At 41.0% G+C, this 16,301-nt stretch overlaps 1 protein-coding gene across 1 annotated transcript; it reads right to left on the reverse strand.

Annotated features, from left to right (window-relative positions):
• Positions 1 to 13,443: 13,443 nt before the first annotated feature.
• On the reverse strand, positions 13,444 to 14,476 carry LOC140996088 (gamma-crystallin M2-like). The gene is made up of 3 exons (XM_073466330.1): positions 14,444 to 14,476; positions 13,843 to 14,085; positions 13,444 to 13,722 (listed from the first exon to the last, which is right to left on the reverse strand). Exons 1-3 carry the CDS (start codon positions 14,474 to 14,476, stop codon positions 13,444 to 13,446), a joined length of 555 nt encoding a protein of 184 aa, XP_073322431.1.
• Between the last annotated feature and the right edge of the window lie 1,825 nt (positions 14,477 to 16,301).

A 16,301-nucleotide genomic window follows, 5' to 3' on the forward strand; every position in this document is an offset into this window, starting at 1 on the left:
TTTGGTTCAACTGGACAGAAGCCAAATCTGAGACTATAAAAAAAGCACTTTGTAGCTTGTTAGCATTGTGACGGTACAGTTATACAACAATGTACAGAAAACAAGCGCATTTATGTGCTTTTTATTAGGACAATAGCACAATGCAGGCATCTGATAGCTACAGTTACACTTAAGATTAGAAGATAAAGTTATATTAAGGTTAAATTCAATTGATTCTACATAGGTTTTACCCGTATAAACACGAGAAAATTAACTGTAAATGACAAGAAAGATCACACACAAGTCTGTCGTGCAACATGAAGTTAAAGGAACTTTTGTTTCTAACTCGCCTCGCCAGAAAACAAACAGCTAAAGATGTTACTCCTGTTTCAAAAAAAGCAAGGACAAACTTTTCCACTGTGGTTTAGACCAAAGAAACTGAGCTGTAGGTGTGAGTTCACCCTCTTCACAACATCGCTGAGTACACTTGGTGAAAAATCAACCAGCAGCTCCCAGTGAGGACTTCTGCTAAAGTCTCAGAGATAAAAAAAAAAAGTTTTTATTATAGTTTTAGTAAGTCCTAGAGCTATTTTTTTTATTGTGTTGGCTCTACCTAATGACTATGGGGTTATTTGAATGGATTTTATGACTCTCAGATTAAAGGGTGTGTCTTTAAGTTCATTCTTGGCCTTGAAAACTTGAAAACAAATTAAAAACATAACTCAAAATTGAGGCATTTTCTGCCTTTATTATATAGAGTTCACTGAATAAAACAAGGGTCTCCATAGTCGGACTTGAATGAGAGACACTGTGATTACATCATCAACTTCTTAAACCCATAGTCACCTCCACAGAGCTGTTAGATCTTACAGCCTGGATGGAGGAGCTTATCCTCGGGAGTGAAGGCTACAGTTTCTACACAGCACATCAGATGTGGATGTAAAGCAACCCTGAATTAGAGCTAGCAGTCGGCTGTGTCCTGCTGAGGCGGAGTGTGATGTGTTATTGAAAGCGCAGCAAAAGCAAAAGCAAGTGAGACCTTGAGTCTAGATGTGCAACAATTATTGTCAATACGGATCAATCATTCATAGTTGTGTCAAATCACAACTATGTGTCAAAAGTAAAAAAAAAATCAAAGTGAGTGTCCCTCCCATCAGAGCAAGCTAAGAAACCCAGCAAATATTCACATTTTTAGAAATTGGAAACTGTGAATTTTATGGCATTTTTGCTTAAAAATGTGACTTTTACGATTACTTGATGACTAAAATAGCCGCTGACCGACTAATTGATTAATGGACTAGCTCTACTTGAGCTAAGTTTTTAAAAACTACTATACGGTAGGATTTGCAGCCTTTCTAACCCTTGAGGGAAGGCTTGTAACTGACCTCGAGCACATTGAAGTACAGAGCCAGATCAAAACGTATGTATGTAAAGATCTGAAGGAAAATGGATAAAAAGGTATGAATGTGCAGAGATGTATTCGTGAAGACACACCTGCGAACCAGACGGAGACGATACTGCGTCAGTATGGTTGATCAGTGTCATTGCTAGGGCTTGTAAAGGTAAACACAGAATAACACAGAGTTGTTGACAGATAGAAAGAGAGGAAAAGACAAAACACAACAACAGTATTGTGACAGAGTCAGGGAAACGAGTGGGAGAACTGGTGTCCCAGCCAGGCAGAACAGGTCCCAGGCCCGTTGGAGGGACTGGCTGGAGCATGGAGGGAGGGGGTTTGGGTGGAGACGAGCGAGGTTCCCATGCCCTGGAGGCCCCTGGGGAGTAGCGGTGGCAGATGTGACGTCTGGGGCCCCGGCCTCCCTCCCTCCCTCCATCTCTACTACTTCCCTTCCTCCCCTGGCCCGGTGTCCTCCTCTCCGTGTCCTGGCTTGTCTGCTGCCTGTCTACTGAGGAGGGGAAGAGTCCAATCCATCACTCTGCCTCCCTCACTCCATAAATACACACACAACAGACCCAACACTGATTCTCATTGGACGGGAGCAACTATTACTCTCATGACAAGTCCAATTGAAATTGAGATCCTTCTCTCTGAGGAACTGATCCTGAAAAAGTGTCAGTCATTATTCATTTTCACTTTTCAAGACTGAATCCCTTTATCCCTAACTCAAAAAATAATCTATTTCTGATAATACAAACTTTATTTGTCCCGAGACAACGTCTGAATTAAGTACGTTTCTAAGTAAATATGGAAATGTGAGTATCGTTTTGAGACGGACTTGAATAAAATGCATTTATTCTACAATGTGTAAATTAACGGCAAAGGTATAAATCACTAAAAATCTACTTAATCTGTTGAAGGATTTTGAAATGAATGTTTTTTTGAGGTTAGTTTAGGGATCGATAACTTTTCATTGCAACTTTTCAAGAGAAGATTTTTTAAAACTAGTTCATTTGTTAGTTTCACTCAGAGATCTCTGACTGACAAACCAAACACCATATTTAAGGTTAAGGTGTGTTTCAAGGGAGTGAGGTTTCATAGCGTCTGAGAAAAAATGTAAAAATGGCTGAGGCTTTGCCGTGAAGTGCACAATGTTATGAACCATGAGAAGGCCCTATCATAACAACGATAAAAGAGATGAGGGCCCGGCTCAAGGGTTTGAAAGGAAGTGTGAGGCTGCAAAGAAAGAAACTTGTGGAAGAGATAGAGCAGCAGCGAAGGAAAGGATCCTCCCAGATCCACCCCGAGCCAGTTTTTCCAAGAGTCTGTCAGCATGAGGCAGCTGTGAGGAGAGGCCTTTATCTTGCTAATGCACTGTATTACAGCAGGCCTCTCGGAAAAAGCCCTGTCTCTGTGCGGCTGGATGAAAAAGATCCGGATTGGATCCCCCCTCCTCTGAACAGATTAGGACCCTGTGAGCAGTCACACATCTTCAGCCGCCACGTTACTCTTTGAAGCCCTGCGAGTGGCTGTCCACACCATCTAACTTGGCAACGAGAGCGCGGCCTCTGACGCCGCGCTGAGGGACTGAATCTCCCGGTTTGAACACCATCAGGCAGCGTTCTTTGAGGCCTCTTCCCAAGCTCCCTGATGATCTGTAAATAAACATGTCTAATGTCCCTGACTGATAAGTCCCCGCTTGCTTTGTGCCGGGTTTTCTTCAGGAATTAGAGCGAAGAAAGGAGAGGAGGTGATGGAGGCACAACAAATTAAGAAAGGACTTCCTGGATGGTTGGAAAACAGCTGCTAAGATAGCATCAGGAATAACAAACAGGAAATGACCTCAGATCCTCTGAGAAAAATGCCAAAGGAGTCGCTGCAAATCAAGTACTTTCAGGAGATGTCCTGCTTCGAGGATAGGGATGTATTTTAGGACATTTTTTTTTACTTTTCAATCCTAATAAGACCTATTCAACCCTGTTACTTCACAGACTTGGCTCTTGGTTTGCCATTACCCACCTTACTTCTCTCTAGGACTAGTCTAGAAGATCAGGCATTTCTGCTTACAAGTATTTTCTACTGAATCAATAAAGATAGAGAATTTAGCCTGACAGTTCATTATTGAACTTGGAAACAGCTGTCGGCAAAAATTTCCACACAAGGTCCACTTCCTCACTTGTTTGTCTCAATTTTGACCGTATCACACAGTCTTCATCACTTAGTTTCTGCAATGAAATACAGATTACTGAAGGTTAATAGTGTATTTCAGTGATTGAGGCCTCAACCAGCAGGTCAGTAGTGATTAAAGTTGGGACGGATTAATTAATGTATTGGATGAAACATCTCCAAAATGCAGAAAGCAAAACAGGACAAGACAAAATATAAGAAATATGACCCGAAGAATCCTACATGCTGTCCTCACTTGCACTCCCTTCATTCGATGATGTTTTGGTCTTTATACGTTCATCAGGTCACATTTTCCTGATGATTTCGAATGTTTCAATACTCCGAACACCAAAATCCTGTCAATAGAGACTGTCATCAACAGTGCGTGGGATGCTTTTTGAGACAAGTCAAGTGTTTGTTATCCTACACTACTTTTTTAAAATTCAATCAATCCAGCGATGGTTTCTGCACTATTTTGTAATGATGAACATAAAAAGACTCGACAACAGTGTGCAGGTTTGCAAAATCTCTGCAGGTTTACACACAGCACTGTGCATCCGCAGCACATCAGGGAGCCGTTTTTAGACAGTCGTCTATTTTTTGCTGCTACACCAACTTACTGAATGTCACTGTATTGTCATGGAACATCCTCCCTCAGATTTTCCATTCACAGGCATGTAAACTGTGCACCATACAGAGAGATCTCTTCCCTATTGGTCCTTGGAGAAACCCCGTCCCTGCAGCACCTGTTTCAATTTACAGAGAGGATGTCCTCTCACCCATCAGCCCCCGACCTGCACACAACAATACAGAAAACCTACACTGAAACAAAACACAGGGATTTACAGTGTTAAATATAGATCCCAGAACACTTGTCCCTGTGGAGTGACCATCAGATACCATTGTCCCTACACTGACACAAAGCTGAAGCTTTGAGCACAGTTTGAGGACAAGGTAAGGGGCGAGACAAAGGGTAGTTTCACCACACTACAGTGTCTTCCCATCTCCCTATGTGCCTACAGGGCAGGGCTTCCCTGTTACTGACACTGTGACACCAGAGCAGAGAGGAAGATCTCAGCGGCGTCTCAGATCTGCTGTCGACAAAGGGTCAGAGTTTGGCTTCCTTGTCAGGTTTTGTTTCAGATGTTTGGCTTTGTGAAAGAGATCTGGTGAGTTTGCTCTGTAGAATAGGAGAATCTCATTGTCGATGCATCTGAGATACAAGTGAGAGTAACAGCACCACTGCCCCCTTCTGGAAGTGAGAGGTATTGAATTGATCAGGAGCAAAGGTGCTGTTGACCTTCTTGAATTGTTTCAGGCATCAGTAGTTGAGGCGGTGGAAGAAGTACTCAGTAGTATACATGCTGTATATTTAAAGTACCAATACAACCATGTAAAATACTCCAATAAAAGTAAAAGTCATGTATTCAAACCAAAGTTAAGTAAAGATATAGAGGTATGGGTGCTGGATGATGTTAAATTATCATCGCATTGGTGCTATATTGACACAAATTTTCTTCATTGTCAGATGACTCAAATAGAGCAAAAAGTATATTTTACTCTAAAATGTAGTGGAGTAGAGGTGTAAAGTACTATGAATTAAAAATCTTTCGTAAAGTTAATCTTAAGTTACACTTTTTTCACTGAGTATTGTTATTTGAAATGTTTTAACTCTTTTGTTCAATGTCGAACGTCAAATACTGACGCTTTTGTTTGGCAACTTGGGTAAGACACCAACCCGAAGTGTCAATATTTGACAACCTGGGGATGAGACTCAACAATCAGCTATCTTTCTCCAGAAAGTTACATCTTGCTGCTTTAAATAAAGGTTTAAATATCAAAACTGTACTTAAATACATCAATTCCCACAGCCTTTCTGTTAAAAACTGTTATACTATTTATAATATCTACATTAAAAACTGTGAAAAAAGTTTTATCCTACAAAGGAAGTGTGAGAAAATGATTTATCATTGTATCATTTTTCAGGTCAAACAAAATGTGATTTTCACCCATCACACAAAGACATTTTCCTTTCCAGGTCAAAGAACATTTCTCGGACTGGATTCCACACGACAAGTGGGCGAAATCTTTCCAGACTTTGTGTTTTCGTGAAGCTGCTGGGCTGGCAGGCAGCAGCAGCGAGGTGCATCCTGAGCACGTTAGTTTACACCCAGACTGCAGCTGTGTCAACAAGTTGGCCCACGTACGCCACACAGGCTCTGCAGATACTGATAATCTGTGAGTGTATAACAGAGAGATAAAGTGAGCAACAAGGGTTTAATAGGCGCAGTGTTGGACAGTTAACTGTTGCTGTTCAGCCGGTTGAGCTGTATCTGTTGTCAGGGAGGTGATTAAAATCATATATTTAAAAAGTCACAATCTAAACCTTCCTTCCATCAAGATCACTGTGTTTAAACAAGACAGTAAGTCAGTAACTTTAATCAAGCCTCAAACAAAGAAACATGTTTATTACAACATTAAACATATAACTGTATAATTTAAATTTGAGTCATCAACTTCCTTAATCAGCATCATCTTCTATTGATCCAGATGTAGAGGGAGATACAATTAAATTACTCTTAAGTAGCCTCTACCCGGCTCTCCTCCCTGAATCCCCATATGGAGCTGATCTGCTGAGGTCATATTAAAAGGCCTGGGCTAGGGACAGAGGTCAGAGGTCACTGTGGGTCAGCAGCCCGAGGTTGAATCAGCAGCCTCTGTCACAGAGCTCGGCTGTAGATTTATCGGTTCAGGCGGATCTTTTTACAAAGAAATTAAAAGCCTGACCACAGTCAAATTCCCACTATATGTATTTCTACTTCAGTGGTTTTTGGTATACTTAAGGGGCATAAACGTTTATTTGAGCTCACTATCGCTGAAAAGATGCAACATTAATGGAAAATGAAGACAATTTCTGGTTCCACTGTGGATAAATGCTTTATCCTTGATCAGTGAGTGAACTCAGCTCCTGGTGTTGTGCGTGTTTATCTTCTCAAGTAGCTAAGTGGATAATGGGACAAAGGCCAGAGGTTAATCAAATGAAGCAGACTCACAGGTCATGAAGAGTTCCCTAAACTACTTAGTTACTTATTTGAGCAGTGCGGTGAACACTGACACGTCCCGGACAAAAGGTGATACTTTCAAATATAGAAAGATATGACAAATATCAAATATCAAAAATTGACATTGTCAGGGTTCACTCCTCGCCATGAAGCCACAGAGAGTTAACCCTGCGGTTTAATTCACTCAGCTGTATAAAGCTAATTGTTTTGTTTTCTGTTTTGGTTCAAAACTCTCCTCAACCTTGTTTTCCAATGCTGCGGACAGCTGTTTTAACTAGATCTAAAGGTCTAGACCCAACTTTATGCCATCTGCCAGAACCAAACAGCTGACAGACAACATCAGCAACTAGTTGGTGAACGTACTGGTGGAGCATTTAGCAGCTAAAATGCCAGATACTTCCCTCAGGAGTTAGTAGAGACCAAAAACCAAAGGGAAGTAAAAAATGTAAGTGAATATTTGACTTCAGAGACATGACTCCAAATTAATGCCAGTGTTGCTCTGTCTGGTGGAGGTCTATAACAATATTAGTTTCCCATATCAACTGGAAAGGTGATATGATGTCAGCTTGTTTGTGCAGCCTGCAAGTGCCCAGGAAATCAGTTAAAGCAGGTTCAAAGTCCACAATACCAGACTTCAGTACCCAAAACAGTTAAGTTAGAAAATCATGAGTTTATGGTTCAAATGTCGTGCAATCATCAGCTGCAGTGAAATGCTACAGTGGCTTATTCAAGAGGAGAGAGCCTATTTTATCCTTGAGACATCCACTCCTCAAAAATAAATTAATTCATCATTCTGAGTGACAGCAGCTCGAAACGTTTCTCATCTGTTGTCACAGCCAGTAGTGTTTTGTTATCAGAGTAAGTGCTGATGACCACACTCGACCTCTCACTCTGTTACAAGGTCAGAGGTCAGAGTCAGTCCCAACTACTGCTGACCAGTGCAGGGTGAGTGTGTTGAGGAGAATTGTACACAATGGGACACAATAGGCCCGTCTCTCCCCCATTACTGCCACATCCACTCTCCATTCACCACTTCCTGGGTGTCTGGTGTTACGAGCCGACATGAATTCCAGTGTTTATTTCTTTCCCAAGGCCACCAGCTGCAACAAATACAGGGAAGAAGCTGATGAGGACACACAGGGCCAGAGCCCCACATTCCTCCACAGAGCTGAGCTATTATCAGTTATGGTTGGAAACAGAGGAGTTCAGTGAAGCACAGGAAGCAGCAGGAGGGGGAAGACCATAGGTTTGGTGTTTGGATTGTAACAAAAACTGTAGATTAGTCTGAGAAAAGCTACTTAAGGAGGTCAGACTGATATCAAATGTGAGGAAAGAGCAAAGTAATGGAAAGTAGCTAAGCAAATTTACTACTTACTAAATTTCTCATTTAGGAAAATGCTGCAACGCTGTATTTAATGGCTGAATTTTCATTTTGGGTGAACTGTTCCTTTACCTTAAGCAGTGGAGAAGGGTGATACTGTATGTCTTGGTTGAGATTCACTGTTGCACTGATATGTGTGTGTTTTCGTGTGTGTGTGTGTGTGTGCCTGATGTGGTCATGGCTGGTTTAAGTGATTCATCCGACCCGCTGCTCGAGTGCCTGAGGCCTGTAACGTGTGCCTGCCGTCTGTTGGCTGCAGATGCTATCATGTGTGATCAGTACAGCGTGTTTGTTGGCACATGCTCTCCGTCTGTCTCACAGCAGTTACACTCGTCACAGCTGTGAGCAGAAAACCTCTGCACCTGCCTCTGTTTCTGCCAAACGTAAACAGGAGGAAAAGAAAGAAGTTATGTGTGTGAGCAGGAGAGCGCTGTGGGATGTAAATGGGGTAATTTGCACAGATGAGATCAAGTTGTCAGAGGGAATCATACCTGAGGAGACGAATTACACTGCCCTTATTAGTCATGTGAGATCAGTGGGGTCGTGGGGATGGGGCCCGGAGGATCACTGATGCAAATGTGTGTGGAATGGAGCAGGAGATTGGTGGATTACAGCCAACGTGTTGGAGCAAAACATCACCTCTGGGGAAGATTCAACCTCCGTGACTTACAGTTCCACTTGTTCAACTGACAAACTGTTGGCTAATGTTTTGTCCCGTGTAGAGTGTTAACTGAGGTCCACAGCATTTTAGCTCTGATCACAGGTTTTTGATAATATCAGAAATTCATTTTTACAATAATTCATGTTATTGCAGCTGGCAATGCCCTCATTAATAAGAAATTCTCAATAATGCCATGACCAAAAAGTTAATATTTAGGTTTTGATTTGGTAACAAGCAACATCACCTGACAACATGTAGCTTCACAGACAGTTAAGACATGGGGAAAAGCTTGCTTTGATATGGTGCGAGATAAAATTAATGTCCATACCCAATTTTTTTAGATACCCAATGTCAATCATACAGTTGTCAAGATGCTTCACTGAAATCATGGCTTTTACAAAGCCTGTTCAGCTGTTATTCCACCTCACTGTTCGACAAGGGTTACTGTTGCACCTTTTAGTTGGCAGCAAAGGTAGTAAAAGAGCTGAATTGATGTCTTTCTTAAAAAAGTGAGTCGGCGAGCTGTGCTGAGGCGATAGTGATATTTCAATAACGCATTAGACCCGCGATTCCCCCCTGGGGGTTTTGAAAAGCAGCTTGCAGCAGTTAGCAGCTAACTCAAAGAAGAAGAACAGCAACTGAAAATGTCTGCAAATTAGGGAGACAACCAGGTCAGGCTGCTCGTTACACTCCAAGCAGAGGACAAGATAGTGTTAGCGGTGTTAGTTTATCGTGTCAGCATAACAACATTTGGTAATTAGCCCTAAACACAATTAGGATTTCTCCTGATTTCATGGCAATCCATTGTTGAGATTTTACTCCAACTGACAAAATGACATTGCCATCCCTAAAGCCAAAGAGGCCTACTGCTAGTTCAGTCCGAAAATGTGGGAAACATCAGGTCTTTATGCTAATGTTGTCATCGTACACAACTTTCCTTTTGAATTTTAACGTATTTTATAGAACTACAAAAGAAGCCTCATCTATTTTGCAGCATCAAAAGTTAACCGCTCTTCACAACAAGAAAATGCCGTGGGTGCATCATCAGAGTAATCAGTAAGATTTTTTCATCTCAAGATTTACTCTTGCTATGTAGAGTGATTTTCTGGGTCTCCTCTGGCTGAGATCAGGTAGGAGAAAATGGAAAACTGCCAAAAAGGGAGCTCTGATTTTAAGAATCCTGCCTCAGGTTAAAAGACAATGAACTGTAGCAGGCTTTGATCTGTGTTCATATCCAGGCAGAATAACGATAGCTCCTTTGACCGGAGCTAATGATGTCTGTGGTGCGATAGCATACTGCAGAGGTGGATTTGTAGCCACATGGGTACCTTTAATGAGTTTTATTTGTTTTGTTTTATCCCCCTCCACCTCTTACTCACCTCAGTATACAGAGTAATGAAGAGGGAGGGATAGTGTGGGTTAAGAATCAGCCTCCTCCACACCTACATGGGGCTAATTATCCAACACTCACGAGGATCATCTCACAGCTTCGCATAAAGGAAAAGAGATTTCTCCTCTTCTTTCAACACATAATTCTATATTAACCTCCTTCGTTAGTCTCAGTTGGGGTGTAGATCTGGAAGGAGCTAATTTCACTTGGCATTTAGATAGTAACTCTTCTCATCGACACGACTCAAACCTGCATGCTTTATTGACTTAAACGAAGAACACAAAGTAGAAGCCTAAAGAAATGAAGTGAACATGCAATGGCACTTATAAAGCAGATAATCAACAATCAGGCAACAAATATAAATCAGATGAAAACATCAGAAAATAAGGATTCAAATCTCCATGAAGGGAGTTTAGTTCACCAGCTACATGCTTTATCAAACAGTCTACTTCAGCTTCACTTTATGTTCATGTGCTGAAAACGACTCTTTTATGGGCTCTTGGTGAGAGCTGGAGGAATTCAAGCGAACCGCAGTGGTTTGCAGGAAAACTGCTGACATGCCTGTCTGAGCTGTTGATTCACAGTGGGATCAGCAGGACGAGCGACACTTACACACAAGTACAGAGAATCATTTCATTCAACGGTAAAATGATCTGAAATTGCTGCTTAATTTAGCTGTAAGTACACTGTTTCACATGGGATACTGACATTTTTTTCTGTGGTTTTTACTGTAATAATGAGTGTTGTGCAGCCACTCAGCCATTTCACAGGATGATAATATTCATAGTTTTGCTGTTATGTAGTATACATGCGTAGTCCACCCACACCCCTTCTCAAGGAACGGACTGGACCTTTGATTGATCGCTACTCCTGTCTCCTGGCTGGGACATTTTACACTGTAATCACACCTGACCAAGTTTTAATTAGCCAGTGTAATTGATGCATTAATGTATATAATGAATATAGCTTCATGTAAACGGGAATGTCAGTGGAATATTGTGTGCATGTAAACCTAGCCAATGAGATCAGCCAGATATGTAGGCGCAAGACCATTTACAGTTTTATAAGTCGTCAGAAGCAACTTAAAGTCTGATTAAACGTAGATAGGAAGCCAGTGAAGTGAAGCTTAAAGGGTGTAATTTGGTCAGAAGTTTTAGTTCAGTCTAGCTGCAGCGTTCTGAACCGTTTGAAGACTTTTCGTACCAGCACGTGGCTAAAACTTCCCTAACTTTTGTGTTAATGCTGCGCTAAACTAAAACACAGACTCCAGGGCTCAGCATTAAACTTTAATCCATCCGTCCCACTTCAGAGTAATTTCCACACTCTCAGAAGTCATAATCACTGACACAGACGCTGCCTGGGAAGTGTGTCCTTTAACAGTATCGGTCACAGCGCTCACTCTGCACAATACACTCCCTATCTCTCTGTCGGACGGCAGGTCCCAGTCCATCTCCTCCTCATTAAGCATATGTCTCATTTTCCATTTCAGACAGGAGATAGCATAGAAGTGCACACAAAAGCACTATTTTCATGCCCTTCTGCTCATCTCGTCTGAAAGTCTAATGAGAGCGGATCAAATATAACTGACACCGAGGGGAGACAAAGGGAGACGTAGCCCTGGGTGAGAGATGAGGCGAAGTAGAACAATGGACCTGAATGTGCCGTCACTGCGGCGGTATGGAGCAGGACCACTGAATGCAGATGATTCTGTAATGAGGGATTAAGTGGTGGATTATGGGTCTTTATTAAGATGTTTCTGATCCTCATTAGGCTGAATCTCGTATCAGGGCATCGATTCCACACTCACTCGCTGGATTGGCCGTTCTCTGGAGGAAGAAGAGAGAGAAAAGAGAGATGAAGAAAGATAGAAAGGCATGTGCTTCTATAATCCTCCTCTGAGGCGTGCCAGTATAAGTGTATGCACCTATCTTGTTGGAGATAGCATGATTTATACATACAGTATGTCTTTCATAGGAATGAATTTATATTTTGGGGGATTTTTGTTTTTAATATAAACCTGCAAAACCTGCAAATAAAATTGGCATTTGGCATTTTGACACGTACAGCAGTTATGGTACAATTATCATTCATTTGGAGTTGTGTCTCAGATGAATGTGAGTCTAATATTCATCCTTTCAGCTCTTTCTTTTGTCTCTACCCACTCCAGAGGGAAATATCTGGCTGCTAAATGCTCCACTATGTTCAAAAGCTAGTCGCTAACTGTGTCTGTCTGCTGTTGGACAGTTAGTGTTAAGTTGTTTGTTGTAAACAGCACCATAGTGAACCAAAACAGTAAAGTAGTAAGTTGGACAGCTAAAAAATGAGGTTCAAAATAACAGTGCCTGCATGCCTTTGTCTTGTGGGTTTTATGTTCACCACGTTCAGCATATCAGTTTAACACGTTAGCATGCTAACATTTGCTTATCAGCACAAACTGGAAATTTAGCCCAAAACAAATTTCTACATGTGAGACAAATAAAGTACCTTGAAAGTACAGCTGAGGCTGGTGGGAATCACACTTACAGATGAAAAGTCTGAGGATCATCATTTCATCCACTGGGAACATGAATGTGTGAAACAAAAGTCAGAGAAATCTGTCAAATAGTTGTTGAGATGTTTCACTCAAAACCATAAATGGGAGCATGCTGACACCAGAGGAGAAGTCCCCAGAGTCAGAAGTATTCATCCTCAGGGTACCGTAAATGTCTGTGCCAGTTTCATGTCAATCCAACAAATAGTTGTTGAAATGATTCAGTCAAAATGATGGACCGGTTTACAAATCAACATTGCCATCCCAGTGACAACTGAAACAACATACATCTTATCGTAACAGTTCTTTAACATTGGCATATTGTTACCATCTATAAGTCATTTGTTATTTTAGTAAAAATCTGCCAGACTCTGGTTGTGTATTAACCTGTGTGACTGGAAAACAGGACCGAAGGAAAAGCACATTGGAGCAGAAACAAACCCAGATGCTCCAAAGACAATATTTATGTCTCATAACAACTCCGAATGGGACTCAGCTATTCCAGTATTTATGTGACAATGTCCAAGTTTACTATCTGAGAGTCTAGACACAATGGTTTGAATTCCACCTAGAATTAGACTAAACTTCCTCCAGCTCAGTGCAACAAGTTTTTTCCAGCAGAATGTAGAAGCAGACTTGAGACCATAACGATTATTGGTGAAATATCTATTGAGAGGTGAATGATTGAATGACAATTGTCTTCAACTTTTCTCTCTGTGAATTTCCTCGGTATCAGTCAGCAACACAAGCCTGACGAGCTCTGATTGGTGTTAATTGTGTGAATGTGAGGAAAGCCTTTAGGTACTCAGAATGAAAACTGACTTCAACACACCAGTAGTTTAGTTTACGACAGCTTTAATTAGTGCAAAGAGAGTTTAGAAGCAGGAGTCGGTGATGCGCTTCATGCTCATGAACCTCATGCCGGATCCGCCCATGTTCATGAAGTTCCTGTACTCGCCGGGCCTCATGTACATCATCCTGCCTCTGTAGTTGGACTGCTCGTACATCAGCCAGTGGCCGTCCATCACGTTGCAGGACATGCAGTTGGACATGCGGAAACGCTCCATGATGTTGTCACAGTCGTCCATCAGCTCAGACATCTGACCGGCGAAGTTCTCCCTTTCGTAGATCTTCATCCTGAAGGATCCCCTGTGCTGTGGAGCAGAGAGGGAGTGGGTTTAACTCACTTCACAGTCAACCTGAGCTCTGTAAGCAGGTAAACTATAATTGTCTAGTGTTGTAATCTACAGCAAATCTAGGGTGTGAGATCTTACCATGGGGATCATACGGCAGGACTTGATGCAATCCCTCATGCCCATCATGCTCATGTAGTCGGCGTACTCGCCCCTCCTCATGAAGTACTGGTTGCCCATGTAGTTGCTGCGGTCGTACACCATGAAGCAACCTCTCTCCACCCTGCAGGAGTGGCACCTGTTCAGGTAGGAGGACATGTCTGGGCAGTCGCTCATGCACTCATAGGAACGACCCTGGAAGTTCCTCTCCTCGTAGAAGATGATCTGAGGAGCGAGAGGGAAATGCTTTGGTGAGCACATGTGAGACGCAGAAACACAGGAGTCACGTGTTCACAATTAAAGCCAAACATGTTGATTTTATAGCCGGGAAATGGAAACAAATGTTCAATGGTGGTGAATCCATCTTTTTTCGGTTGTAGTGTTAGAATGAAGGTTGGATTTTACTATGAAATATACATTAAAGTAGAGATTTACACCTCTGAAGGGTTAAGTGCTGCTAATTGTAGGCCTAGCTGTTGGTGCTGTCACCACCTCCTAAAGTACGAAATGGCTAGTTAGTTAGCATGCTAAGAAGAGCGATATCAATCTTTTTCCCGTTAAGTCATTTTCAGAGAGAGCTTACCTTGTTCATCATGTTCATTCCAGTGGAAGTCATTGTGCTGGTCAGTGGGCTGCTGTTTCTGCTGCTGTTCTTGCTCTTGCACCAAACTGTGCCCTACCTGCGTTAACCCTTTCCTTTTATACCTGACCGAAACAGACTGCGCCTTTGTGCAGAAGCCCTGAGCCAGCAGTAATGCCATAGAAATGCACAGAAAATGGGGGGACTGTCCACATTTCGAGGGGCCGGTGGGCTCAAAAATCCTTTCAGCAGCCTTTTTCTCGTATAGCGCAGAGGTCACAGAGAGGGTGAAAGGGTTAACAATCGGAGGTCACACCTTGACTTTGGTTATTCATTGTGACATACACTGGTTTTTCTCAGCAACAACATTTTTGTTCAGTGGTTCTTTGTCCCGAACTCATAGTGTGTCGTTTGCATGTAGTAGAGCACGTGGGAAGGCTTTGTGTGCACTGGCTCATTGTCACACTCAGTGACAGACCTACATGTTAAAGATTAGTGGATATCATTTTTCTAAGGGTTAAATATGAAAAAAGGTTTTAGATACTAAACAGTCAAACACGTATATGAAAATGGTTTCCGGTGCACAAAGAAATGTTGTGTAATTGACTTTGAAGCTGATTGTTTTACACCCAAATGTGTGAGTAAGGCAGAAGTCATGAGGTGACATTTAAATATACATAAAGATAAATGAAAAGATGGTCGTGTAAGAATGAGGGAAGTACAAATAAAAGAAAATACATGTTTTTTCAAAACCAAAATCTGTTTTTAATCATGCTGCTTAGAATAACTCAAGAAAACAAAGACTATTCTTAAATATGAAGATTTATTTTTTGCTAAAAAGGCAAAACTTTTTTCACTGCATGATATGACCCATCCCGATAAGTGTTTCGAAATACTTAAATGTATGAATTACAAAATATTGTATATTATCTAATATAATGATTTAAGAGATTCAGATTTATTTAGAAACGTGTCATTGACACTTATCCATCACACAATGCCAGTTATAGCATTTGAGTTAATTCTATACCAACTGGAGAAATTTGATGACAAAATAAATAGCAGGTTATTTCAGGTAAAAAAGAAAAGAAAAAAGTTTGTAAGTTTTTGTTTTGTGGAAATAAACTCCACATCTAATTTACAATCTAATTATTCTGTGTTTTATGATAACCATCTATTAGTTTCTATGTTTTTTCAATCTGAAATATGCTTTTTTCGGTTTCTATAGCCAAAAGAGACACCTTCACAATGCTTGTTTTGTCCAACCACGAGTTGGTCCAACCAAAGTTTAAACCTATTACAAATAAATTAACTAATTAAAAGGAAACATAGTATAGGAAAAGCTGAACCCATAAATGTTTTCGCATAAAAATGTCTAAAAAATATTATTGAAAAGTAGTCGCCAGTTCATTTTCTGTAAACTGATTCATTCATTAAAGGTGCTATTTGTAAGAAAAGTTGAGTCTCATTCCCAGCTGATCAAATAATGACTCTCTGGTTTCCCCAACCCATCAAACTCATTATTTGACGAGTTGGGAATGAGACTCAAAAAATCAACTTTTCTTACAACCAGTAGCTTTATTTGTTTCAGGTCTGCTTTTATAAACTGTTGGGTAGTTTAATTATAACAACAAGTCATGTTTTAGAAGATATTTGTAGTTTTTGTATGCAAAACAAATCTTAATTTCTAAAATAACTACTAACTAAAGCTGTCAAATAATTGTAGTAGAGTAAAAAGCACACGATTCCACCACTTTGCGTAATGATAATTGTAATCACACAGAATAAGAGAATTGCAATCTAGTTATAATACAAGTCCATTGTCGTACAGTAGTTTATTCGGCAGTGTCACAACAATATA

The sequence above is a fragment of the Pagrus major genome, chromosome 5 (assembly GCF_040436345.1).
Source record: "Pagrus major chromosome 5, Pma_NU_1.0".
Classification (NCBI taxonomy): Eukaryota; Metazoa; Chordata; class Actinopteri; order Spariformes; family Sparidae; genus Pagrus; species Pagrus major.